Source organism: Callorhinus ursinus, unplaced genomic scaffold, assembly GCF_003265705.2.
Source record: "Callorhinus ursinus isolate GAN/ISIS: 27379988/994484 unplaced genomic scaffold, GSC_fseal_2.0 scaffold2, whole genome shotgun sequence".
Taxonomy (NCBI): Eukaryota; Metazoa; Chordata; class Mammalia; order Carnivora; family Otariidae; genus Callorhinus; species Callorhinus ursinus.
This window is the reverse complement of record NW_027397064.1, coordinates 1,457,547-1,484,534: the sequence shown is the minus strand read 5'-3', so window position 1 is coordinate 1,484,534 and position 26,988 is coordinate 1,457,547. Positions and strand designations below refer to the sequence as shown.

Genomic DNA, 26,988 nt, shown 5'->3' with positions numbered 1-26,988 from the left:
GCATCTGCCAGCTAGCACCCACCCCTGACCTGACCCCAGTGCAGACCCTTCCCCCAGCGCCAGCCGCAGCTCTGGCCACCGCGGGCGGGCCTGCTGGGGTAGGGCTGCGAGGCCCAGTCTCCCGAGGCCCGCCCGCCCCATCCCCCCGCCCCCCGCCCGCCGCCTCCCATCTGCCCCGTGCACCGCTTATCGGGTAACCAGAGCTGGGAGCTTCGTCCACGCCTGAAACAGGAAGCCCGGGCCTGTGCGTGAGCCGCTGAGAGCCCCCGAGTGGCTGGGCTGGAGGATGGAGGAGCAGCGGGCGCTCACGGCCGCCAAGGATGGGGACCTGGCCACCCTGAAGCAGCTGCTGGAGGCCGGGGCCCTGGGCCCGGGCATCGTCGACGCCCTGGGGGCTGGCCTGGTGCACCACGCCACCCGGGCCGGCCACCTGGCCTGTGTCAAGTTCCTGGTGCAGCAGGCCGAGCTGCCCGGCAACCAGCGGGCCCACAACGGGGCCACCCCGGTGCACGACGCCGCTGCCACGGGCAGCCTGGCCGAGCTGTGCTGGCTGGTGCGTGACGGGGGCTGTGGGCTGCAGGTGAGTGGGGAGAGCCGTTGAGGTGCGGCCCGCGTCCCTGCAGACTGGGGGAGCAGGAGCTGTGAGCCAGGACGTCCTGGGCACCACAGCTCTGGCTTCTGTCCCGGACTCGCCGTACAAGCCGCACAGCACAGGCAGGTCCGCCTCACCCCAAACCAGCACTGGGCCCTCGTTAAGCCTGGGCCGCCTCCCACCGCGTGTTCCCCGGGGCAGGCACAGAGCAACCAGGTGCTCTCCCTGTGCCCTCTCCGCATCGGAGCGCCTGGCCTCGCCACGGTGGGGGGGCCGCCGTGTTCCCATCAGGCTGGATCCAGGGGGCCTGCTTCCCAAAGGGTCCAGACGGGTCTGTAGAGGAGCACGGTGGGCACGCGGGCTCAGGAGCTGTGGGCCCTGCTTGAACGACTGGAGGCCTCGGCAGGTGACAGCACCCCTGCTGTAGGGGGAGCGTTGGGAAGAAGGAGGGTCTCCAGGGCTCAGTGGCCTTTCCAGCAGGACCCCCCCTCCCCCTTTTCCTGCCTGCCTGGTGTCCCTTTGTCCAGGTGGAGGACCTGGGACAGTGGGCAAGCTCCGACAGGGCATAGAAGGGCACCCTCCAAGAAGTGGCACCGGGTCCCGGACAGGGAAGACCCCGGCCCCTTCAGCTCTTCCCGCAACCCGAGCGGCAGCAGGGGAGGGGGAGCGGTGCCCATTGCCGTGCCTGGGAGCATGCCCGGGCCTGCCAGCTGCTTGCCGTGGGAGTGCTTCCGGCTGTGAGGATCGTGGCTGGCGGGTGGGTGCTCAGCTGGGGTAGGTAGGGGCCAGAGGCCCAGAGGCAGGGCCCCGGGACCGGCAACAGGCCACAGAGCCTGACACGGGCAAGGTTGTGCCCGTGGAAGCCCTTCCTGCTGTGAGCCGAGTGCAGGAAAGGGCCATGACTGCCGTGGACAGAGGGGCCCGGGCGCAGCGGGATCACGGGTTTGGACCCGGAAGACCTGCGTTTGTGTTCCCGCCCTGCCTCCTCCCCCGAGCAGGCCACCAGGCTCAGGCGGCAGAGTGGGAAGAGCAGACCCCCTCCGGGCAGGCCGGCAGGGCGGGCTGGGCGGCAGGCTCCTGGGCCCTGGGACTGCCCAGCCGGGGCCGGGTCGGGCCTGTCACAGGCTCCCTGCCCTTCTGTGCCCCGTAGGACCAAGATGACTCGGGCGTCTCCCCGCTGCACCTGGCCGCCCGCTTCGGGCACCCTCTGCTGGTGCAGTGGCTGCTTCGGGAGGGCCACGCGGCCGCCCTGGAGACCCTGGAGGGGGCCCTGCCCCTGCACCACGCCGCCGTCAGCGGCGACCTGACCTGCCTGAAGCTCCTGGCGGCGGCCCACGGCAGGTGAGGAGCCAGAGCGCCCCCTGTCGGCCTTCCGCGAGAGCCGGCCGCCGGGCAGGCGGCGCCGAGGGTAGAGAGGGGGACAGGGCTGGTGGCTGGGGACGCGGGCCCTGCAGGGCAGGCCCCGGGGGGGAACAGGGAGGGTCCAGTGTGGGGCCAGGGCGGCGGCAGAGGGCCGACGAGACTCGGAGCGGGGCAAGGACCTTGACCCTGCCGGCCGAGGGCCGTGCCGGGCCGGACCCAGGCTCGTCCTGGCGGCGCGGGGGGCGGGGCCAGGAACCTCTGCGACTGCTTTCGGTCAGTCCGGGGGCGTGTCAGGACGCACGCTCCCGCAGCGGGGAAGGTGGGCCCCCTCCAGTCTCCTGCGAAGAGCGGAGGCCTACAGTGCGCTCGGGGGGGGGGGGGGTACGGGCACACCCCGGGTTGCCCTGCCACACTGTCCCCTCCGCTGCACTGGACACCCCTCCAGGGCGGCCAGTCTCATGCTGGTGGCCCTGTGCCCGCTGCCCAGAGTTGGTGCTGGGCAAACTGGGAGTGGCAGGGATGGGAGGGGCCCAGCCGAGGTGGGGGCCAGCCGGTCTCCCCTTCCTCCTCCTGAGAGCCTGTCCAGTCCTTGGCCCACACAGAGGATGCCGTGGGCACCGTGCAGGGCCGTCCGGGGGTGTCATGCACATGGCCTCCCCGCCCCCGTTCCCAGGGCTGCGGGCCCAGCTGGGTGTGGGACTCAGTGTCCAGCCCACACCTGACCTAGCCTCCCCCCGCAACCCACCTGCCTCCAGCCGTGCCTCTTCTCCCTCTGGGGGTTTGGCTGCAGGGCGGGCTCTTCCGGCTGCCCCACACCGGCTTCTCCTCAAGGCCCGAGAGCTCAGCTATTCCTTGGTCTTCTCATCCCACCCCCTTGGCGAAGGTCCTAGGACTCGCTTCTACGGACCCTGTGGGCGCCCTGGGCCTGGCCAGCCACAGAGGGTCCGTTAGACTCCGTTTTTTTAAAGTAGTTTTTACCATGTAAAACCTGGAGACTTCGCATTAAAACACGCAAGTGTGCCTGCGGTGTCTCAGGCCCTAGCGCCCCCACCCCACCTGGCACTGACCACGGGGTGAAGCCTGCGCCACCGGGGGCTGGGGTCGGCCTTGGGTAGGGGACTGTCCCTCCCTGCAGCATTCCACTGGGGACCAAGAACTCACCTGGCCCCACGGCGGCTCAGGCAGAGCGGGATCGGGGGACTCCCATGACCCTCCTCCAGTCCGTCCATGCTGGAGCCTGGAATTCGGATGCCAGGCCTGGGCACTGCTCACAATGCCCTTTCTTGCAGAGCAGGCCCTGGGCTCTGGAGGCTCAATGACCTGCCCGCTGCCGGCTCCCCTAGGCCGTTCACCCACCAGCAAGCCCCAGCACCGTGAACAGCTGAACAGCTTGATGGGGAGTGTGCAGAGCTGGATTCCAGGATCCCAGTGGTCGGGGGCAAGGGGGTTATGGGGTGTGGGGGGCGCTGCTGGTGCCCTTGAGCAGTGCACAACCTGTACAGTCCTACAGGTGACCAGCTGTAGGGGGGCCCTCAGCCAGTAAGGGGGGCTGGGCACAAACAGACTGGCCAAGGGCTGGGCCTCCCGTCCCCTTGATCTGGGCCTGTGGTTGGGGCAGCCCCTGCCTCCTGCAACCCCCACCAAACACCCTCTGAACCTCACCTTCCCCCACAGCGGCGTGAACCGGCGGACGCGCAGTGGGGCCTCCCCGCTCTACCTGGCCTGCCAGGAGGGCCACCTGCACCTGGCCCAGTTTCTGGTGAAGGACTGCAGTGCCGACGTGCACCTGCGCGCCCTTGATGGCATGAGTGTGTTGCACGCGGCTGCTGCCCACGGCCACTACTCACTGGCCATCTGGCTGGTAAGTGGGCGCCGGGGGTGTTGGGGCATGGGAGATGCAGAAAGGCCGGCACCTGCTCCTTCCTCGGCCCCAGAGCCCCCTCCAAGCAAGCAGGGCCTGGCTGGGGTGGCCGCTCTGCTTCTCCGGGTCTCAGTCTGCCCACAGGAAAACCGGGGACCCCACAGAGTTGTAGGGGATCAGATGTGCCCGGCCATCACTTTGAACACCGGTGTGTGCAGGCCCAGACTGGGCCCGGGAGTGCAGCCTTGATGGGCAGTGGCCCCTGAAGGGCAGTGGGGACGCTTGTGACCCCTCCCCCAGGAGTCCTGGGGGTTTTCCTGGCACCCTCGGGGCAGGTGGCCCCCAGCGGGCACTGGCTGTTCCTGGCCCTGCATTCGGCCACTTGTTCCTGCTCTGCTGTCTCAGAGCCCCCAGTCTCTTCCGTTCTGGACCCAGGGAAGGGGTATTTGGGCCTCTTTCTGGAAGGAAGCCCTGAGACCCCAGAACACACTGTGGCCCGGGTTGCGGCGGGGGGGGGGGGATGCATTTTCGCAGGATGGGCTGGGGACTTCCTGCTTTGACCACAGAAAACCAGGCCAGGCAAGGTCTCTGGGACCCTTGAGGGTTCATTACAGAGGCCCGGGGTGGGCGGGGGGGTGGTGTGTCTCAGAGTAGGGGGTCTGCCTGAGGAGGGTCAGGGGGTAGTTGGGTAAAAGGTCATGCCCAGAACAAGGAGGAGGGCCCAGCTTTTAATCCGAGTTGGAGAGAGCCTGGCTTGTTGGGGCAGAGTGAGCCAGGATCGGCAGAGGCCCTGAGGGGACCAGGGCTCTTTCCTGAGGGCTGGGAGCCCCTGAGGGACTCTGAGCCAGGAGCGGCAGGGTCTGGCGGGCATCTCTGAAGGCCACACTGGCCACTGGTGGAGATGAGACAACCCTTCCTTGCTCCAAACCTCCCACACTTCCTGCAGGGCCTCCGCCCCGGCTCTTCCTCCAGCAGCTGGCCTCCCTCCCTGAGAGGCCTTCTCCCTGGCAGGGTCCCCACTGTGCGTGGCGCCTTCCCACCCGGCCCTCGGTCCTGCTGTCCTGCCGTTTTTCCTCCACGGCACCAACGCCCTGATAAACTATACACTTGCCTCTGGGAGGCAAGGCCCGCATCCCTGAGCCTGGCACCGAGCCCGGGCTCTGGAGATGTTGATCCAGCGAGTGAATGAGCGAAGGAACAAATGATGAAACCCAGCCACCCGCTTGGTCTTTGAGCCATGGGCCTTCGCCTCCAGCCTCCCTTAGCCGCTCTCCCTCCCAGGCTGGCCCTTCGCCCCTGAGGCACCAGCGGCGGCTCACACACTTTGTGCGGGCTGGGTCCACAGGGAGGTGGCACCTTCCCACTGGCTGCCTCGCCCGCCCCCAACCCAAGGCGGCTCCACTCCGGGGAGGAAGCTCTGCAGCCCACCCTGCCCTTCCTGCGGAGTCATCCTCACGTTCCCTCTCCTGTCATTCAAATCCCGTCCAGTTCAGACCGTGGCCCCCCCCCAGAAATGTGCCTGTCTCTGCACCTGGATTCCTGGCCCCTGGGGTGAGCCCGAGGCCCCGGGGGGCGTAGGACTGTGAGCAAGCAGGGGCTCAGCACGTGGCCCTGGGGGTGGGCTGGGGGAGAAGCAACAGCACAAAGCACTGGGGAGGGGTACTCTCAAGGAGGCAGGGAGAGTGGCAGGAGGGAGGAATGTCCACCGAGTCCCAGGGAGCACCACGGGGGCTCATCCCAGGGAGCAGCCAGGGCCATGGGCTCTCAGGCCCAGAAAGGCCTTTCTAGCGTGACTCCCCCTGCCGCCTCCCCGCAGCCTCCAACCTGGCCCCCCCTCCGGGGCTGGGCGCCCTCTCCCTCTGGGGAGCTGGCTGACGGGAGGGCCTCTGTTCCCGGCTCCCTGTTCCTTTCCCAGCAGACACATGTGACTGTGGGATCAGTCAGCACGCTTTGGGCTGCAGGTGACAACTGGACTGAACCTCCTTCTCAGTGTCCCAGGCACATAGAAGCAGCAGGAACCTGCTGACTTTGGATCAGACACCCAGCCCCATGCAGCTGAATCTTTGCTGCTCTCCCAGCCTTTCCTTTATGGTGAAAGTTGGCCACATTCAAGGCAGGAGGAGGGAGAAACAGGGGTGACACCACAGCCACCAGCCCCTTCCATCAGGAAGGCAGAATTTTTCTAGAAGTGGCCCCTGGAGTTTCATTGACTTCCTGGTCCCCGGCTGTCTCCAGGGCTTCTGGGGAGGGTCGCCTCCCACTTCTGTGCCGAGCTCCCTCCCCCATGCCTCCTCCCTAGGAGGGATCACCTCCTCAGCTGGCCCTCCTCCCCCACCTTTCCCAGGTCACCTTCACCGACATTGGGCTGACGGCACAGGATAACGAGGGGGCCACAGCCCTCCACTTTGCAGCTCGAGGCGGCCACACACCCATTCTAGACCGGCTCCTGCTGATGGGTGCCCCCATCATGACAGACTCCTGGGGTGGGACCCCCCTCCATGATGCAGCAGAGAACGGGCAAATGGAGGTAAGGCTGGCGAGGTGGGAGGCGGCGCAGTAGAGCCCAGGGGCCCCAAGAAGCTGGCACGCCTGAGAGCTCTCCATTCCCAGGCACTTCCTACAAAAATAAGTCAACTCGCTCAGCAGCCCCATATGAGAGGGGTCACGGTCCCCCTTTTACAGGTGGGTAAAGTGAGGCTGAGATGGGCAGTCACTGCCCAGGATCCAGACTCTGATCTACCTGGGAGCAAAATCCATGCTCTCCCCTCCGTGCGTACCCCTTCCTCTGCACAGAGACTCCCAGGGTGTGTAGCCCGTCCCAGGAGAACCCTTGGCTGCGACACTCTGCTGTGAGCACAGGGAGCCGGGCTGGGCCGGGGGCATGAGGTTAGCCATTTTGCTATCATCCAATAAATCTTGGGGACTCGCATGGCCCAGTCCCTCGGAAACAACACCGAGGAACCCGGAGTCAGCAAGGGTGACATTTAAATATTTAAGGTCCAACACTGAGAATAGACCCAGCCATCGGCACCGGCCGCCTGCCCCGGGCACCACCTGCAGACTGACCTCACGGAAAGGCAAGGCCAGTCTGAGAGCAAAACACAGGTTTCCTCCTCCGCCTGCCCCACCCAGCCCCACGTAGCACTGTCTCCAAAGGGGCTCAGCCTGCCGCAGCCAAGGAGCAGCGTGCCAGGCAGGGCTAGTCCAGAGGGAGGGTCTTATTGAGATGCAGTTGGGGTCTCTGCTTCTGGACAGCTGTTCCCAGCTGGAACCCAAAGTGTGCCTGGGGCCCAGGTGGCCCAGTGTCATTCGTGTCAAGTAAAATAAACTGCAGCAACCAAGCATCACGGGAAGGCACCCATTCCTTTTGAGGAAAGCAAAGGAGCCTCGGTCCCAGCTTACAGCAGCCCTGCGAAAATTGTCTTTCTCGGACTCTCCACTCCTCCCCACGCTCCACCCCAGCTACCCTTCCCCTCTCTTCCTTCAGACACCACTCAGCCCTGCAGGCTCACTCCCCCAGCTCTGTCTCCCCGGTTTCCACCCCTTCCTAGACAGGGAGGGGGCAGCAGGTGGGAAGGCAGGGTAAGCCTTGCGGGGGCGGGGGTGGGGTGGGGTGGGGAAGGGGGCAGAACGGTCCTCAGCAGGCCTGGGAGAAGAGGGTGAGTCTGCACATAGCCCTGCAATCTTTTGTTTTTGTCCCGCTACATGACGATAGAGGAATCGGAGGTGGTGAGGGGACCCCAAGTCCAGAGGGACAGGAGAAGCCCCAGCCCAGCCAGTGCGGTGCTGCTCAGGAAGGAGCAGTGGCTTTCTTCAAATGAAATACCCAGTAGGAGCCAAGAACAGAGGAGCCAAGGGTCGGTGGCTCCTCACCCTCTCTGCATACGAAAACAAAAGAACTCAGGCTGCCAAGCCGAGCCAAGAACAGACTTCCTTTCAATCTTTTTATTATGGAAATCCTAAACGCACAGGAGAGTGTGAGATCAGCAATGACTGGCTGGCGCACTGCCCTCCACCACTCCCTCGGCAAACTAGACATGTCACACTGTTTTAGCCAGAAATACTTTAGCAGACATCTCCAAGAGATAAGGACTCCCTTTGTTTTTTATCACAGTTTCAAACCATTATCACACCTAAAAATAATTCACAGTAAGGTCCTACTATCATCTCCGCTGCAGCCTGCTGATAGCCTCCAGCATCCACTTCCCTGGTTGCACTGTATGTAATTGGAGGCTAAACAGGAGCCACACACTACTGATTTGTCTGGTGAGTCTGTTGATCCATTAGCAGTCCCAGAAGTATACTTTGTCTGGGCAGCCTAGGTTAATGCTTCATCTCCCCCCACAACTTCAAAATAAGTTCTTATTTTAGAATAGTTCAGAATGATTTTAGATTTGTAGAGAACAATCGAGACGCTAGAACAGACAGAGAATCCCTATAGACCCACATCCGTTTCCCCCTATCATTATCAGCTTAATCAGCACGGTCACAATTAATGAACCAAAACTGATACAGTATTACTAACCAAAGCCCATACTTTATTCTGATTTCCTTAGTTTTTTGAAGATTTATTTATTTGAGAGAGAGAGAGAGCATGTGCTCAAGAGCGAGCATGAGCAGGGGAGGGGCTAAGAAGAAGGGGGGGGACAAGCAGACTCCATGCTGAGCGTATAGCCCAACTTGGGGCTCAGTTTCATGACCCCAAGACCATGACCTGAACCAAAATTGAGTTGGACACTTAACTGACTAAGCCACCCAGGCGCCCCCAGACTTCCTTAGTTTGTATCTAATGTCTTTTTCCTGCTCCAGAATTCCCTCCAGGATACCACACTACGTTTAGTCTTCGGGTCTCCTTAGGCTCCTTAGCTGGGTCAGATTCCCCTCATTTTTAAGAATAAAACTTCAGAATAAAGAGCTGGTGTCCTAGCAGCCTCCAAAGGGAGCCATGATTGTTTAGCATATTTTTGTTTTACTATATCAGTCTTTATTCTTTGAATGGTGTGAATTATACCGATTACTTGCTTTTGCTTTTTAAATTGAAGTAGAGGATACATAACATAAAACTTACACTCGTGGGACACCTGGGTGGCTCAGTCAGTTAAGTGTCTGCCTTCGGCTCAGGTCATGATCCTGGGGTCCCGGGATCGAGCCCCACATCGGGCTCCCTGCTCAGCGGGGAGTCTGCATCTCCCTCTGACCCTCCCCCCTTGTGCTGTCTCTCTCTCTCACACACTCTCTCTCAAATAAATAAATCTTCAAAAAAAAAAAAGCTTATCCTCCTTTTTCTAAGTGTATGGTGCGGTGGTGCTAACTATATGCACATTGTTTTTCTAAGTGTATGGTGCGGTGGTGCTAACTATATGCACATTGTTAATACAGCAGCTCTCCTAGTTCTCACCTCTCAAAACGGGAACTCTGTCCCTATTAAACATCTACCTGCTCCCCCTCCAACAGCCCCTGGCACCCCCCTTTCTACTTTCTGTCCCTATGAGTTTGACCACTCTAGTGGAATCATGTAGTACTTATCCTTTTGTGACTGGCTTCTTTCTTTTTTTTTTTTTAAGATTTTATTTATTTATTTGAGAGAGAGAGAATGAGAGAGAGAGAGAGCACATGAGAGGGGGGAGGGTCAGAGGGAGAAGCAGACTCCCCGCCGAGCAGGGAGCCCGATGCGGGACTCGATCCCGGGACTCTGGGATCATGACCTGAGCCGAAGGCAGTCGCTTAACCAACTGAGCCACCCAGGCGCCCTTGACTGGCTTATTTCACTCAGTATCATGTCCTCAAGGCCCATCCATGTTGAAGCAGGTGTCAGAATATCCTTCCTTCTGAAGATGGAATCATATTCCCTTGTGTGGATGGACCACATTGCCTCTATTCATTCATCCATAGGGGACACTTGGATTGCTTTCACCTCTTGGCTATTGTGAACAATGCTATAGTGAATGTACGTGTGCAAATATCCCAAGACCTTCCTCTCTACTCTGATTACTTTTTAAAATGTTAAACCAACATTGCATTCCTGGAGTAAATACAACCTGATCATGATATGTTACCTCTTATATATACCTGAATTTAATTTGCTAACATTTTGTTTGGGATTTTAGATGCGGTGTATAGTGCCGGTGCGGTGGTTCTTAGAGTTGTCTGTACCCTGAGAATCTCCAGGACACGTTTAAAGTCCTAACACCTGGGCTCCACCTGCCCCGAGATCCTGGTTTGATTGGCTCTGAGTGGAGCCCCCAGGTGTCAGGACTTTTTAAAACTCCCCAGGGGATTATGACATACAATTTCAAGAACTATCTGTGTGAATAGCATTAGCTCAGCTAATCGGGAAAGAATTCATAGAGATGATGGATCTTACAGCGGTGTGTGAACATCGGAAGGAGCGGGATTTCTGGCAAGGGAGAGATGGCTAGACGTGGTCAACTGCTAGAACAGAGCAGAGAGCAGGAGCCGGGGCTGGCAGTGAGGGGTCACTGGTGACAGCATGGAACTAGGTTATAATGCTGAGTCCAGAGGCCACCATGAATCTCGAGAGGAGGGTATGCGACGCCACGGTTGTTTGGCGGAGGAAGTTGCCCTAGGATGGGATGTGGTCTGGGGCTTTGCTGATGAGGTTGAAAAGGAAACGACAGGAGGCAGGTGTAAATAAGCCTCTCTCGGGGTTCAGATGAGTGGTTTTACCTCATTGGTGGTTCTCTGCCTAACTTACTGTTCAAGAAGGGAACTCACTCCTGAGTATGGTAGGAGTTCCTAGAGGCATCCGGAGCACGACTGCCTCAGTCAACCTTGGGTGGGTGAAAGGTGCGGGTCAGTGCCGGTTAATTCTTCAGAGCCTCTGATGTCCATTCGTTCACTCTCCTCCATTCAGATACTCACTCATCCAACACATAGTTATTGAGCACTTGCTTAGGACATGACCAAGGATTCAAGAACCACAAGAGTATTTGGTTCTCAACAGGGCAGTACCCCCTGCGGTGGGGGTCAGAAATTTCAGGGCTGTTTTTGGTTTTACAGTGATTGAGGTGCACTCGTGGTGGAGGGGACACCAGGGGACCTGCTATTCCCCAGGCAGTCCTGCACAATGACAGAAGGTCCCGTGCCCCACCCAACTTCCCAGTGGATCAGACACGCATGTAGGTGGAAAACCTGTTTATAATGATCTGAGCTTTGAACCCAACTCAAGTGTATATGATTATCTAAGCTTAGAACTTAAATTCAATTATATGTATACACACACCCCAATATTTTTCATAGTGTCAGTATATACAAGGCTTTTCCAAGAATGCTCCTACTGTCCACGTTGAGGGAAATAGTATCTTGTTTTATTTAGCACTTTACCACGAACCACTCGCTGTCTGGGAAAATGGCATCACTCATGCAGCACCCGTCAGTGAATTCTACAGATAGGTTACGTTCGAGGATAATTTTTGAAAGTGCTTGTAATCATGATGTTCATTCAACTATAAAATGAGCCTGTGTCAAAGATTTTTATTTAACTCACTAAGTAAGGAGAAAGCAAGTAATTCATGTAACCAGGAGTAAACAAACAAATACGTCACAGGTAAGGAATAATGAAGTGAATTCACAAATAGACAGATGCAAAACCAGTCAGTATTGACAGGGAAATCCTTGACTGCACCCCAGTGCACACATTTTGCGTTTAGCCTTTCTCTGGACAAGAGTCATTTCTAATATGAACATATTTATTTATTTAAATTTTTATTCATTTTTAGATTTTATTTATTTGAGAGAGAGCGAGCACACGCACATGAGAGCACAAGCATGGGGGAGGGGCAGAAGGAGAAGCAGGCTCCCCACTGAGCAGGACCCCACTGTGGGGCTTGATCCCAGGACCCTGAGATCAAGACCTGAGCCTAAGGCAGACGCTTAACCAACTGAGCCGCCCAGGTGCCCTTATAACATGAACATTTTTATACAATTTGCAGAGTAGTTGGCTCTAAGGGCAGTGAATGAGAGGGGAAATAACCAGAAGTCTAAGCAGGACACTCAGTAATCTGTTTTGTCCATTTTAGTGCCTTTCTTAATTTTTCATGATACGGGCATCAGACTTTGCCTTTGGTGCAGCCATGCCCAAATACTCACAAAGTAAAATGCAGGTTTCTCAAATTATAAATTATTTTTCTTTTCTCATTCATATTAGAGTATAATATTATTTTAAAATTATGTGTGCAAGCAAATTTGATTCTCAGCGGAGTTAATGTTAGAATAGCGAATGGGAGGGCGCCTGGGTGGCTCAGTCGTTAGGCGTCTGCCTTCAGCTCAGGTCATGGTCCCGGGGTCCTGGGATCGAGCCCCGCATCGGGATCCCTGCTCAGCGGGAAGCCTGCTTCTCCCTCTCCCACTCCCCCTGCTTGTGTTCCCTCTCTTGCAGTGTCTCTCTCTCTCTGTCAAATAAATAAATAAAATCTTAAAAAAAAAAAAAAGAATAGCGAATGGAGTGTCAGAAAACATTTGCAGTAAAAAGAGGGCATTGGGACTGATGGCAGGGCGGAGCCTGGACTAAGGTACCCTCGAGGTGTCTTCCAGCCCTGCTTCATCCTGTGATGTTCCTCTGTCTAGGGTGCTGACGAAGCTCATAGGCTCTTAGAGCCACTGCTGTGAATCCAGGCTGCCCCCACTTCCTAGCAGTATGACCCTGGGGAGGCTTCTTGTCCTTCCCTGTGCCTCGTGTCCTCTTGTGTAACACAGGCATGGGAATAAACCTCACAGGGTGACATTGGAACTGAATGAGTGGTCTATGTGTCGCTCCAGAATGATGCCTGGTGCAGTGAGGTGCATGGGAAGGACTCGCTTCCCCATCTCTTAGACAAGCCTCCAGGGTGTGAGCACGATGGTCCCCAGCAGCCCCCAGCTTCCTGTGATGGGCTTGAGCTTTTCAAGGCACAGCCTAGAGGCTAGTGGTAAGAAAGAAGGGAGCAGGAACGCTTGCAGCGTGGGGATGAGGCTGGAATGGGATGGGGTCACACCATTTTTAATGTGTTTTATTTCTGCAGTTAAAAAAAACCCCATCTGACATTGTTTTCCATTCAGTCAAGAAATAAAGGCTTACTGAAACTTATCCACAAATTTACCACTTGGTCGTCTTCATTCCCCCTGGCATCTCTGGCCTTCCATATGGAATCCCTTCCACTCAGTCTGATTCCGTTCAGTCTGAAGCCGATGCCTCAGATGTTCCCTTAGTGTGGGTGTGTTGCTGGCCAATTCTTTGTTTCATTTTGTTTTGTTTGCCTGGAAGCACCTTTATCTCACTATCAGTATTGAAGGAGATTTTTGCTGGGTATAGAATTGTTGCTTGGGAATTTCCACGGATTTTCCTTTGCTGCTGGGAAAATGACATGCGTTCATTGCCTTGTGGTTTCTACAAAGAAGTCAGCTGAGAGGAGCCACTGTTTTGAAGATAATCCTTCTTTCTCTTGTCACTTCTAAGGGTTTTCATTTCGTCTTGGTTTCCTGCAATTTCACTATGGGGATGACCTGAGGTGGATTGCTTTTCATTTCTCCCACTGGGGATTGCTTGAGCATCTTGAATTTGTGCTTTGGTGCTTCCCTAAGTCCTGTAAAACGCCCAGCCATTATCCCTTCAGATGAGACTTCTGCACCCATCCTGTTTCCCGTCTTTCTGGGATTACTATTACAGACGGTATTGCAGGCCGTTTCCGCTTTCATCTTGTTGTCTCTGTGCTGCATCTGGATTGCTGCTTCTGACTTTCTGTTTACTCATCCTACAGCTTCAGTTTTTAACTTGGTTATTATTTCTGTGTTCCTGACCTACTAATAGTCATTTTTCAAATCTACCATGTCACTTTTCGTAGTTTATAATTCCATGCCTAAATTTTCAAGCTTGATTTTCATTCCCTTGAAAGTAGTAAGCACAGCTGTGTTCTCTCTGTTAGTTCTTGGGTCTTTGTTGGGTCTGTTTCCTTGTGGATTGGGTCTTCTGGTTCTTGTTGTGGTATCTTATTTCTTTGGGCTCCTGACTTTGTCTGACTGTATACTATAACTTATATTTGAAAAACGATTTGTAGGAGTCAGTTGAGGCTTTGGATGATACCTTACTTGCCTCTGGTTGTCAGGCGTACGTAGGAATCATGAGCCCAGGACCGTCTCAGTCCACATTCCAGGCTCGAGGTTCCCTGGCCCGCTGAATGAAGGGAAGCAGAGGGCTGGCTGGCTTCCAGTTTACCTTTACTCTGAGGGTAGAGCCCTCAGCCTACAGTACTAAGTCATAAATCAGAGCCCTCACCTCTGGAGGACCATGAGCTTTTGCTGGTCTCCCTAGTCCTGTGAGGCTGTCGGAAGAACCATTATTTTTCCTGCATCAGTGTGTTGTTAGGGCAAAAACACTTCTGAGTGGTAGGGTTTATCCCTCCGGATTTTCCCTGTCTCCAGAGCTTGGCCTGGTAATTCCTCTTTGATGCTTAGGAAGGTGACTTTTACATTTAGTCCATATTTTCTGTTGTCCTTGGGGACCTGTTTCTCTACTCCCTGATGGGATCCATCCACCCACGTGTTTTGCTGCTGGGACAGCCACCTCACAGATCTTGGTCATCTGTAATCACCCACCCCCTGCTCACAAATCTCACAGTGAGCAGGCCATCGTTCCATCTTCCCATTTCTTCCTGTGAAAATGACACACAGCTCTGAGCGTTGCTGTACAAACAGACACTGGTTCTGCATTTAGAGCCCAGGGCATGGACTACAAGGGCAGGGTCGGGATCGGGCAGCCTAGCCAGGATGCTGGCTGTACCATCTACTTACCAGCCGAGGCCTTGGCGAGTTGCTGACTGCGGGCACCCCGGTTCCTGTCTGGGACCAGGGTGTGCTGGTGCTTGCAGAGCTCGGTGCTGCCGCTGCCTGGACGGGGCCACCGTGGGTGGGGCTTGGAGATTCGAGCCCTGTCCCTGCAGTGAACAGCGGCAGGATCTTGGGCAAGGTCCTTCGTTGTCGGTGGCCTCAGTTTCCCACCTGTGAGATGGGGCAGCACGGTGCCTGCCCTCCATCACACCTGGTGGATGCCACCACACCTGGTGGGCACAGGCAGATGGTGCAGTGGTCACATGTGTGTCCCCTCCCTGCAGTGCTGCCAGACGCTGGTCGCCCACCACGTGGACCCCTCCCTACGAGATGAAGATGGTTATACGGCGGCAGACCTGGCAGAATACCATGGACACCAGGACTGTGCCCAGTTCCTGCGGGAGAGCGCCCGGCCGGTAAGCTTCACAGTGCCCACCCAGCCCCGGAGGCTGGGGTGACAGGGCCCCCAGCTGCCCTGACAGCCAAATTATGGAGAAAGCTTACTGTGTACCCCATGCTGTTCCCAGGAGAAAGGTCTTGGGCCAGGACAGAGCCGGCGCCATAAGCTGGCCCAGTGCTGGGACCGAGCCATGGCAGGGGCTGTGACAAGGGTCATGACAGAGCCGTGTTGGGGCTGTGGCTGGAGCTGTGATGGGCCATGGCAGGGACCATGGCAGGGGCCATGGCAGAGGCCATGACAGGGGCTGTGACAGGGACCATGACTGACAGGGGCTGTGACTGGGGCTGTGACAGGGGCCTTGACTGACAGGGGCTGTGACTGGGGCTGGGACAGGGGCCATGACTGGGGCTGTGACAGAGGCTGGGACAGGGGCTATGACTGGGGCTCCCACAGGGGCGGTGGCAGGGGTCAGGACAGGGGGCAGGGCCATTACTGGGCCAGGCTACAGCAGGCACCAGGGCTGGGCTTGTGGCTGGACCTTGGCTGGGGCACCTGTGGGGTGGCATTGTCAGACTGAGGGTACCCCAGGGTGGGAGCAGAGCGCTGAGCCCCGTGGCAGTCCAGAAAGCAGCAGGTTCCAGTCCTGTGCTCACATCTGGGTATGACCCTCACGGCTCCACCCCTCGCTGAGCCATTTCCCCATCCGTAAGGTCAAGGATCTCAACCATCCAGCCGGCCCCAGCCCCCGGCGCATGACAGGCCACCACAAGCACGTATCGGATGAAGAGGATCAGATGGGCGTGTGAGCAGATGGATGAACACAGACAAGTGGGTGGGCGGACGGGCGTTGTCGTGGGTGAGGTCAGCAGTGTGGTTCACGTGGAGCCAGACCCCCCAGCGCCCTCCTGCTCATCCCCGTCCCCATGCCAGGCCCAAGGCAGCTGCTGGAACAAATTAGTCCCAACCTGCCACAGCTTTTGCCAGTTTTCTTTAGTGGCCACCCTTTTGGGAAGTGTCCCTGGGATCACGTGGCCCCATTTCCAGGTGAGAGCCCCGAGGTCCACAGAGGTGATGTCCCCATGCCGGGTCTCACCGGGGGGTTCCTGCACCTCGTTTTCCCTCAGGGGCATCCAGGACCAACTGAGGCAGGGCTGCAGTCCTCGCTGGTCCTGGGCCTGTGGGACGGTCCTTTCCCTGCCACCCGAAACCCACCTCCCAGCCGGCTGTGGTTTGGGCACCGAGGACGGCCCTAACTGCTTCAAGTCATTTATTTACGACACAATTTATGTACAAAACGTTCCATTGGTTACTGTTTGGTAAAAGGTTGTCTTTTCGGCTCGGGTTTGAGGAGTTTGTGGGACTGGGCGGGTTCCTGGTGTAGCGGGCAGAGCTCCACAGTCCACAGGCTGGGAAAGTCCCGGCCACCTGGGTCCCTCCCGGCCCCCGTGTGGTCCCTGGGGCCGAGCTGGAAGCTGAGAGCAGGAGGCGGGGCGGGGCTCTGCTGCCAGGGGGCAGGTCCCCAGCCCAGCCACCTTGGGCCTCCCGTCCCAGCAGCGTCTCTGACCTTAGCCCTCCATCCCCAGGCCCCGGCACCTCTGCCAGACCCTCCTGGCCACTTGGCCCAGCTTGGGGAGCTGGGGGGTGCGGTTCTGGGTGCTCTCCCGACGGCCCCGGGGCCGTGGAGAACCGGCCCATCTCGGGCTGTCCTGCTGTCTCCCCGGAATCACCATAGGATCTGGGACAGAACTCTGTTCTCGCAGGACTCCCCAACCAGCTGGGGCTGACTGTGCGGCCTCCGCACCCCAGCCTGTGACCAGCAGTGCCCAGCCTGTCCACATATCCTTGGCTTTTGAGGCTTGTTGCTGTATCTGCAGGGAGCTTCAGGAGCCTGTGTGGGACTCGGGGTTAGGCCTGGAGCCTCCCTTCCACCCTCAGTGAGCGCCCAGGGCAGCAGGGGTGCGGGTCCCTCACCACCGGCTGGCATGCCGCCCCCCGCCCCAGGCCACCTGCTTCACATGCGCAGACTTGGCTCTGCGGGAGGGCAGGGTGTCAGCTGTGGGTCCCCTGTGCTGGGGAGGGGGTGCCGGGCGCCTCATGCAATATTGATGGAAACGCAATATCCAGAGGTCGCCATGCTGGCCTCTTCCCAAGCTGGGCTCGGGGGAGGTGGTGAAAGCCACACAGGGCGGCCTGTACCTGCCCCTGGGGAGCCGTGGGTCTCAGGGGAGGTAGCCCGGGGAGCCAGGCCGGATCGGTAGTGGTGAGATCTGCCCTGTGGGAGGTGCCCCCTCCACTGGCGTGGCTGCAGGACCTGGGTCCACCCGCTGCCCAGCGCTAGCCCTGCCTCGATGGCCCCACCTCAGCCTGGGCCACGTCTTCCTGCTCCCTGGCCCTTGGGCACCCCTCTGCACAATGAAGGGTTGGGCCTCTCTGACAGGGGGCGCTCCTGGCTGCAGGGCCGGGTTTGAGTGAGGTCGCGGCCAGGTGGTGGCAGTTGGGAACAGCAGTCCTGGATGAGGAGCACGACCCTCCAGAGTGGGGGAGCCCAGCCCCCAGCACCCGCCTGTCCTGCTTTCCCCTGGCCCTGTACTCACGCCCACCAGGGTGGGAGAGGCTCTTCCTGGCTGGGGGCACTGGCCAGTTTGCAGCATCTCCGTCCGAGCCTCAGTTTCTCATCTGTTCAATAGGATAGAAGAGCCTCGTGGCAGGAGGTGCTCCTCAGACACCCAGCGGGTGCGATTTCCCTCCCCTAGGTCAGAAGGGCTCCAGGACCCTTTCATCTTCGCTGGGGAACTGAGGCCCACAGGGGGCAAGGGACTCCCCTGGGCAGCCTCCTCTCCAGGGAGGGGTGGGGCCCGGCTGTGCAGCCAGTAACCGAATCTCAGCCATGGTGACCGGAGTCCGGCGCCCATCTGTGGGTCATGATTTTCTCAGCCCGGGTGGCATTACAGGCCTGTAACCCGGCTCACCGCAGCTGTCCTTGATGTATAATGCATGGCAGGCCCAGCATTGCTCAAATCTCACCAAAAACACAGGAAAGGAGGCGGCAGGCCACGGGAAGGCCCCAGCCCAGGCCCAGCCGACCGCCGACCTCGGGGCAATTGCCCGATTTGGGGGCCGTGCGTGCCCAGCCGTCAGGACCCGGGGGTCGGAGCCCCACATCTGAGCTCCTTTAGCTCCTTGCGGACTTGTTAGTGTCAGGATGTGGGTTCTCCCACTGCCTGGGAAACAGCACAGCAGATGGGGCCTGGGTGGGACTCCCAGGTGAACGCCATGCCAGTGAGGTCTGAGCCCTGCAGTTCTCACCTTCCTGACTTACAGGTGGGGAAACCGAGGCCCGGGGAGGGACTCCCTCACACTTCTCCTCGGAGAGTGGGGAGCAGGCTGTGGCCCGGGGCCAGGAGAGTGACACGCGGTCCCCCAGGCTCCGGGTGCTGCACTGGGGCCAAAGTCCATTCCCCTGCACCCCAAACCAACTTCCTGCCTCTTTGGTCTTCCCCCGCGCTCTGCGGGGGGAGGGGAGCTTCTTGCCCCTGACCTCTGAGAGCAGATTCCTTTAGGGAGAGGGGCCAGAGGCAAGAAGGGAGGCCCCCCGAGCTCAGCCATCCTCTGTCAGACTGACAGCCAGCTTCTCTAGCTGTGCCCCAGGCTCTGGGGTCTGACTCAGCCCTGCTTAAAGCTCGCAAGCCGGCCGATATCTGCGTCATGGACGCTGGAAGAAGACATTAGAGTTCTGGGTCCAAGACACACTGTAGAGAGCAAGCATCATGTTTTATTGGGTCCTCTCCCCCCCGCCCCTGCCAGGTCCCTGCGTGATGCGATATGGGTCCAGATGGCTACCGTGCACACGGGAGGTTTGTGTCACCGCTGAGCCTGGAGAACCCCCATTTTATAGCGAGCAATAAGATCCTTCTGGGTCCCTCCCTCCAAATGCAGCCCTGAGAAATGGCCATGTAAAGAGTCGTCAGGGCTTTGCGTCCTCGGTAGGAGTGCGAGAAACCCAACCAGGGTCAGGGGCTCCCCTGCCCCCAGAGGCCCACCCATCTGCCTCCTCCTTTAATGCTGATGCCCCCGGACCTAAGGATTCAAGAGGCTCCCGGAGCAAGGACTGGGGTCTCAAATAAGATTCTGATCCCGGCTCTACCACATCCCAACCTTGGGGCCTTGAGGAAGCCCCCTGCCCTCTGTGAGCCTTGGTTTCCCCGTCTGTGCTCTGGGGGCTACACTGGGGGTGGAGGCATTGTGCTGGGGCTTTCCTCTGGCTAGCCTCTCCCTCTCCTGTGACCCAGGGATCTCAGGTCTCACCCACATCCCCAGAGGGTCTGCTTCCCCGGCCCCTGCCCTATGGAGGGTGAAAGTGCCATAGTAAGGGATCCCGCACCTAGCCCCAAGCCCGCCTGGCCACCTGATACCTCAGCCTTCAAATATTAATGCGACACCTCCCGCTCCCGGGGGCGGCAGCTGGGACAAGCCCTGACAGCCCCGGACAGCTGCAGCTCCCTGTGCTCAGCCCAGCCCCTGCCTCTGTGGGTGCCCCCGGGCCGGGGGCCGGCGGACCCCCCCCACAACGGAGCCCTGGGGCTCCTGGGCTCTCCACATGGATTCCTGGAGGGACTGAGGAGTGAGGTGCGTGGTGGCCAGGCAGGTGGGGTTTCAGGCTGTGTTCCTTCTCAGCGGCCACAGGGGGCGGAGGGTCCTGGATGGGAGAGCAGTTGAGGGGCTGGAGGCAGTGGGTGCAGGTCAGGGGTTCTCCTGAGGGTGCCCCCAAGCTGGGGTGGCCCCTAAGGTCTGTGCCTCCTTGCCAGGAGGTGGGATCGGGAGATGGGACTGAGCTAGGGGACCCTCAGAGTGGCCAAGGGGTTTGCCCCAGCAGGACCGGCTACATCGCGCGCTGGGCCAGTGCAAAACGAAAACTCGGGCTTCTTATTCAAAAACGATGAAGAATTTTAAGACAGAGGCAGCAGATCGTTAAACCGAGCGGCAGCATGGGCCACACCCTCTTGGGGTCCCAGCCCCAGGCCACACATCCATGTCCTGCCCAGGGCTGTCTCTCTCCAGCACCGACCTGGAGGCATGTCCCACCTCCACTGCCCACAGCAAGGAGGGGTGAGGAGCTGCAGTCTGACAGCCGGACTGGGGTGCTCAGAGGGCCCGCAGGTGTGGTCCTGCCTGCTGGAGAGGCAAGTGGGGGCAGCCTTGTGGCAGGAGGGCCTCACGGTGATGCTGGTGCAGCTGCGAGCCCAGGAAGTCCCCCCCCCCCCCCCCCCCCCCCCGGGGGGGCGCCCGGGGGCCCCCCCCCCCCCCCCCCGCCCCGAGAGATGGGCTTGGCTGGACTTCAGCTTCTCAGCTTTAAACCAAAAAGTGACAAGCTTGGCTCGGGTGTCCTCCTGGAGAATTTCTCTGCTACGTAAGGAGGGACACAAGGAGGCAAGCGCAGTCCCGCTGCTCACAACCCCCGGGTGTCAGCAGCCTGCTCGCTAGGTCAGCTGGGCCAGAAGTCTCGGCTTCCGGTGGTCAGTCCCCAGAGCTGAAGCTGCTCAGGGCTGAGCTGGGGAGACGCGTCAGGTCAAGGGCTCCTCCTGGCTGTGACCAGTCAGTTTCCCGCTGGCAAGAGAGGTGGCCACAGTCAGGTCTGTGCCTTGCCCCGGACATGGGGCAGGGCATAGGGGTGAGTTTTGGGGGCCCCTGCAGTGCCAGGGGCCTGACCTTGGTGATCTCTGTTTCCCTGTGGCCTTGGGGAGGGGGCAGCCTGGACATTGCATGATGGGTCCTGGGCACAGCGCCCCAGCTCTGGGGTATATGGCCACAGCCACACAGCCCCCGCTTGTGGGTCTGAGAAGTGTTCCAAGAGCCTCATAGTGCTCCCTCTGCTCTCCTATCAGAGAGGGGAGCCGTTCTAAGCCGTTTGTCTCAGCACAGAAGTCGGGGACAGTGAGGGAGGGGTGTGCACGTGCGCGAGTGTATAGAGGTGTGTGTGTGTGCACGCATGTCTCATAAGGCCAAAGAGAGGTAAGCGTAAGCCGGACACCCGGCTCCGACCCAGCACCCGGAGCTGCCGGGTTGAGCTGCCTCCAGAGAAAGGCTGTGAGCCAGGCCCTTAGATGAAGGGGGAGTTCACCTGGTGGTGCTGGTGATGGCAGCCTCCCCGCCCAGGGAGACTGGGTCAGGATTAGCCTGCTCCATGCTCCCCACCGCCTCGGCAGGATTGCTGGCAACCCATGTCAGGCCCAGCTGGGCCTCCTGCTGACCGGGTCTGTCCGCCCCCAGGTGCGGCTCCTGATGACGCCACCGCCCCCTCCGTTTCCGCCCCCTCCGCTGTCAGCCGCCAGGCACTCCCAGGAGGATGGGACAAGGGGCTCGGGGCTCGGGAGTCCCACCCGTGAGTACACATCTCCAGGGAAGACTGGCCTGGACCGTGGGTGCTGCTGGCCTCACCTCCAAGGTCCCTCGAGGGGGTGGGCTGGGGGAGCAGTGGACTCCAGGAGCTGGGCAATGCCAAACAGTGAGGCCAGAGCTGGAGCCAGTGCTCCTGTCACCCAGCCCCAGCTGCTCCCAGATTTCCTTCACTGCATTGGTTGCTTCCTTAAAGTGAGGATCAACATTTTCCTTGATGGACACTTGTAATTGCAATTAAATGGCCCCCTGCTCCACCCTCCAGGGTCCCTCTGTGAGCTCGGAGCCCCCAGGGCCTGGCTGTCCTCCCTGTGCGATCCTCAGCAGCCTCGTTCCCTCTCTGGGCTTCGGCTTGTCCAGAGGTAAATCTCGAAGGTCAGGTCACTAGGGCCCGGGGCCCTTCTGGATCTGAGGCTGCTGGTCAGAGACCCCAGCAGGTGGAGCATCCGTGGGCTAGCAGAGGCAGGTCGCTGATTCTTAGGGAACTGGGACCATTTTAGCAAAATGAAATGGACAGCATGAACAATATCAGCAGGCCCCATACTCATGAGGGTAAGCACCGCTTCATGCATGGGTTGTGGTTATATAATCACATGCAATGTGTTTGTGCGTGCGTGTGTGTGTGTGTGTGTGTGTGTGATGCAGGATGTGTTTCTCAGTTGGGGTGTGGCCCTGGGGAGGGGCAGTAAGAGCAGAGTTCTGATCTTTTGCAGTCTGATGGGGCTGCATTAGGTCCCCAGACCACCCAACCCAACCCTCTGCCCTTCCCAGCTCGAGGGGTGAGGGGAGTAAAACGCAAGCTCTCCAACTGGCCAGGCTTGGGGAGCTCCGCCGGGGCCCATGGACGCCCTAGCAATGAATCAGTCTGCCGGGCCCTGGGGCATTTGTTGGGGGACTGGCTGGGTCTTTGGCTCCAAGGCTAGTGGTCGGAAGGCCAGTTCTGCCCCAGGTCCAGGGGTTTCTACCCCGATCCCCTGCCTTCTCAGGGAAGCCCCCTGACTCTGCTTCCCCCCTCCAGCAGTGGTGACTCCCAGCCCAGCCTGGCCTGACCAGCCTCTTCTGAGGGAGCAGACGATCTGTGCAGCACCTCCACGGGTCACCACCAGCACCATGGCCGTGCCCACGGTATGCCTCCCAACTCCACACCCTTACCCTCCTCCGCCCCCATCTCCCCAGCCAACCCTCAAAGCCCGGCTGGCCTCCTGTCACAGAGTCCTATGTGCACCCAGGCCAGGTCACTTCTGGGGCAGAGATGCAGTTGTCCATGGGTGGGTGGGCCTGGGGTCTACTGCCCTCCTCCTCAGGGGCTCCCACCCAGCCCAGGACCCACTGGAGGAGGCTGGCTCCCCTTTTTCCTTTTCTTTCTGGCCATGAGGACTTTATAAATCCAGCTCACCCTCTCCTTGAATGGGTCCTGGAAACTCTCAGCCCCTGAGATGTTCTGTGCAAGTTTGGGAAATGCTGCTTGGTGCTGTCCCTCTTGGAGAGTTACAGGGCACACTTAAAGGCTCTGACAAGTCCTGCAGTTCAGAATTGGCCACCAGAATTTCTCTATGTAACTGTACCCTAAGCGCGGTTGCTCATCCACATGGCAACCTCCTCTCTGCCATGTACAGAAGAGGGGAGGAATCTCTGGTTGCCTCCCAGCCAGCGGGCCCCCCACGCACATACCTGGATCCCACAGCGGACCCTGGGGATCCCTGCCTTCAGAGGCCAACGCTGGGTCTCCCTGGCCTACCCCCTCCTCCCTGGGCCTTGCTCACCCCGTGTGGCCCTCCCCACCGGCCTCGGGCAGGGTCCCCTCCGAGCCCCGAATGACCAGCCTGAGTCCGCACAGGGAGAAATGGTGGCGGGAGACGCCCCGAACTGCCTGGCGGTGCTGCAGCTGAACAGGCTGCCCTCGGGAGACCTCGACGGGCTGGTGCCCACGCGGGACGAGCGCGGCCGGCCCATCCCCGAGTGGAAGCGGCAGGTGATGGTGCGGAAGCTGCAGGCGCGCCTGGGCTCAGAGCCCGCGCCCCAGGCCCAGGTGGGGCCCGGTGGGTCAGGGCGGGGCGTGAGGGGGGGGGCGGGACCTGGCTGAGTGGGGGGCGGGGCCTGGCTGAGAGGGGGCGGGGCTCGGCGGGTGAGGGGCGGAGTGGGGCCACTGGGTAGAGTGGAGGCGGGGCGGGAGGCTTTGTCCTGGCAGGTAGACGTGGAAGGTGGGGGGTCTGAGCCCACACCTCGAGTCTGGAAACCCAGGCACCCCCCTGCGTGCCCCTCTGTGGCCCCAGCTTCGACAGACGATGACGTGGAAGCAGGTCAGGGAGCTGGGGCCTCCTCCCCTGTGTCAGAGGTGCTACAGCCACATGTCCTTTTGTCTAACGATCTTCACCCCACCTCTACCTTGTGCCAGGCCCTGTGCCAGGCAGTGAAGGGGACCGGCCCTGCCCTCCCAGCCCTTATGTTTCAGCGGGGAAGGCAGGGTGATTGGGCAGGGCGGGTGATTCCAGGTGTCACGGAGAGAAGCAGAGCCGCGCAAAGGGGGGGTGGGGATTCCGTCTGGGTGCTCAGGGGCAGCCTCTCTGAGGAGGGGATCTTGAGCAGGAGCCAGGAAGAAATAAGAGAGGAAGCCTGTGGGACTTTGGGACAAGTGACTCTAATCAGAGAGAACAAATGCAGAGGTCCTGAGGCATGAATAGGCTGGTACCTCGGAGCAGAGTGGATGAGGTATCATGGGCAGAGGTGAGGTCAGAGAGGGAACAGGCGGGTATTACAGGGCGGCTCACCATCAGGCCCCAGGGGAGCCTTTGGGAATCCGAGCAGAGAAGCTGTGATTTGACTTGGGTGGTAGCAGGCTTCGTCTAGCTAGAGGAATGGGATTTTGTCTGAATGATGAGGGTTATACAGCCCTTGGTCACAGCTACCCCGTCCCACGCAGCCACGCTAGCCACATGTGGCCATTTAAATTAATTAAAATGAAACAAAAGTCAAACTCCCGCTTCTCAGTTGCACGAGCCACATTCCGTTTCTGTAGCCACGGGTGGCTGATGGCTACGTGTCATCCTCACCTGGCATGTTGAGGGAAGTGGTGTCTCAGCTTGGCCAAAGGCTTCGTCCCTGGGTGGCTCCGCTCCGTGCCCTTGGGTCTGCTGGGCCAAGGAATCAGGACTTATCAGAGCAGAGCCCTGCCTGGTACCAGGCAGTCTTGGGCCTCTGAGCCACCAGGTGGTGGCTCAGGCCCCTCCCCTGTGACCTGCGGCCCCTCCCTCAGGGGGCTCTGGGCTGTAATCAGGCTGGTACAGAGCCTGAGCCCAGAGGGAGCCCAGTGCAGGGTCCCTCTGTGTCTGTCCCAGAGGCCGTGGGCACTGGAGGGCGGGGCTGGACCCTGGTGCCAGGGCAGCCACCAGGAGAACCCAGAGCAGAGTGGGAGAAGCCGCCCTCTTTGGAGGCTGCTACCCAACCACAGAAGGCTCTGGAGCGTGGGGGGAGGGCCTGGAGGGCTCTGAGCAGAGAGACCCTTTGGATTAGATAGTGAGGAGATGAGACTGGGAGGATGTGGGGGTGGCAGAGCAGAGGTACCGTCTTCTGAGGGCAAAGACTGGGCCCCCACAGGGCAGAGTGGCAGCCCTGAGCCTCAGACTTGGGACCGGGGCTGGCCAGCCTCCTTGTTTCTGCTCTAAATCTGGGCAAGGGCCAGCTGGTGTGTAGGGGCTGGGCTAGGGGCCCCAGGGGCACCTAGGGCCAGGCCACCCTCAGGGGGCTTGTGTCCAGCAAGAACATGCCCTGTCCCCACTGCGAGGCAATGGGGGCCTCAGCCCCTGCTGACCTGGCCTCCCTGTGCCCAGGGTGAGAGCGGGAGCGTGGGCCCCGCGGAGCAGGCAGCCTGGCGGTACTCACAGGCCCACCAGGCCATCCTGGGCCCCTTCGGGGAGCTGCTGACGGAGGACGACCTGCTGTACCTGGAGAAGCAGATCGCTGACCTGCAGCTGAGGCGCCGCTGCCAGGAGTATGAGAGTGAGCTGGGCCGGTTGGCGGCCGAGCTGCAGGCCCTGCTGCCCACCCCCCTGGTCAGCATCACGGTCAACAGCCACCTCCTGCCCCGGGGACCCGCACCAGAGGGTGAGGAGACCCCCGCCCCAGTGGCCGAGCCCAGGGGCCCCGCGGGGGCCTCGGAGGCCGCTCCAGGTGAGCAGCCCCTGCCCTTCTGGTGCAGCCACATCGCCCGGCTGGTGCGCAGCATGTCCCTGCTGCTGAAGGGCATGAACGGGCTGGTGCAGGGCGAAGAGAAGCCCGCGGGCCGGCCCCCACAGGAGGCCCGCAGAGAGGCCCCTGCCAGCCCCCCCAGGAGCGCAGCACAGCGCGAGATCCAGGAGTGCGGGGTGTCCGTGCGGACGCTGCGCGGCAACTTCGAGTTAGCCCCTGGCCCGCCCTGCGCCCCAAGCCCAGGCCCCTGTGAGCCAGGGGCCCGGCCTGGGCAGTACCGGAGAGGCGGCTGGCCCTCAGCCCCGCAGCCCCGTGGCGGCCCAGTGGGAGGGGCACCCGGGGCGGGCGACACAGAGGAGGCCAGCGACTCGGGCATCAGCTGCGAGGAGGGCCCCTCGGAGGCGGGAGCCGTGCCCAGCGCCGACCTGGCCAACCTGCGCAAGGAGCGCATCATCATGCTTTTCCTCAGCCACTGGAAGAAGTCGGCCTACACGCCAGCCCTCAAGACGGCGGCCTGCAGGACCCTGGAGGCCCGCCGGGCCGGGCCACAGGCACAGGAGGCAGCCGGGGGCTCTCGGCTGCTCTCCCCGCCGCCCAGCGGGGGCCCCCGGCTGGGCCAGCTGTGGCAGCAGCGGAGCGCCATCGCCCACCTGCTGGGCACCTGGAAGGCCATCCTGGCGCACGTGCCGGCACGGCAACTGCGGCGGCTGAGCCGGCGGCCCCGCGGGCCCCTGTCGCCCGAGCAGTTCCTGCCCCACGTGGACGGGGCGCCCGTGCCCTACGGCAGCCTGACGCTGGACCTCTTCATGCTGGGCTACTTCCAGCTCCTGGAGTGTGACCTGCCGGCCGAGGAACGCAAGATGCGCCACCTGCTCTGCTTCGAGGTCTTCGAGCACCTGGGCGCCCACGGCTGGGAGACTGCGCGGGCCTTCCACAAAGCTGTGACCGACGAAGTGGCCGCCGGCCGCCGGGCCTGGACCGACGGCTTCGAGGACATCAAAGCCCGCTTCTTCGGCTCCAGCCGAAGTCCTGCCTGGGACCCGGAGCCCGGCCGCAAGTCAGGCCTGACGCCCCTCGGGCCCCTGCCTCATGCCGCCGCCCCCAGCGGCAGCCCCGAGCCTGCAGCACAGAGGCTGGGGTCCGGCCACCAGCGCGGCAGCTTCAACAGTGAGGACATCTGCGGCTACATTGACCGGAGCTTCGCCTTCTGGAAGGAAAAAGAAGCTGAGATGTTCAGCTTTGGAGAGTGAGACAGGCGGGCGGCCTGCCTTTGGGAATGTGGTGTCCGGGGTGGTTTCGGTTTCCTCCGCTCTTTTCCCCTTTGTCACTCACCTGGCGGCCAGGTGAGCGGCAAGCCCAGGCTGGCAGACGCTA

At 60.2% G+C, this 26,988-nt stretch overlaps 1 protein-coding gene across 1 annotated transcript; it reads left to right on the top strand.

Moving 5' to 3' along the window:
• The first annotated feature begins 234 nt into the window (after nucleotides 1-234).
• ESPNL (espin like) lies at nucleotides 235-26,988 on the top strand. The gene is made up of 9 exons (XM_025886562.2): nucleotides 235-580; nucleotides 1,743-1,933; nucleotides 3,629-3,815; nucleotides 6,160-6,342; nucleotides 14,921-15,052; nucleotides 21,304-21,415; nucleotides 22,451-22,554; nucleotides 23,267-23,458; nucleotides 25,257-26,988. The coding sequence occupies exons 1-9, from the start codon at nucleotides 287-289 to the stop codon at nucleotides 26,862-26,864; spliced, it is 3,003 nt and encodes a 1,000-aa protein (XP_025742347.1). The 5' UTR covers nucleotides 235-286; the 3' UTR covers nucleotides 26,865-26,988.

Excerpts from the sequence above, each read along its gene's own strand:
- ESPNL (XM_025886562.2), top strand. The coding sequence starts at position 287 with ATGGAGGAGCAGCGGGCGCTCACGGCCGCCAAGGATGGGGACCTGGCC. Across the intron at positions 581-1,742 it reads ACGGGGGCTGTGGGCTGCAG|GACCAAGATGACTCGGGCGT; the intron begins GTGAGTGGGGAG and ends TGTGCCCCGTAG. Across the intron at positions 1,934-3,628 it reads CTGGCGGCGGCCCACGGCAG|CGGCGTGAACCGGCGGACGC; the intron begins GTGAGGAGCCAG and ends CTTCCCCCACAG.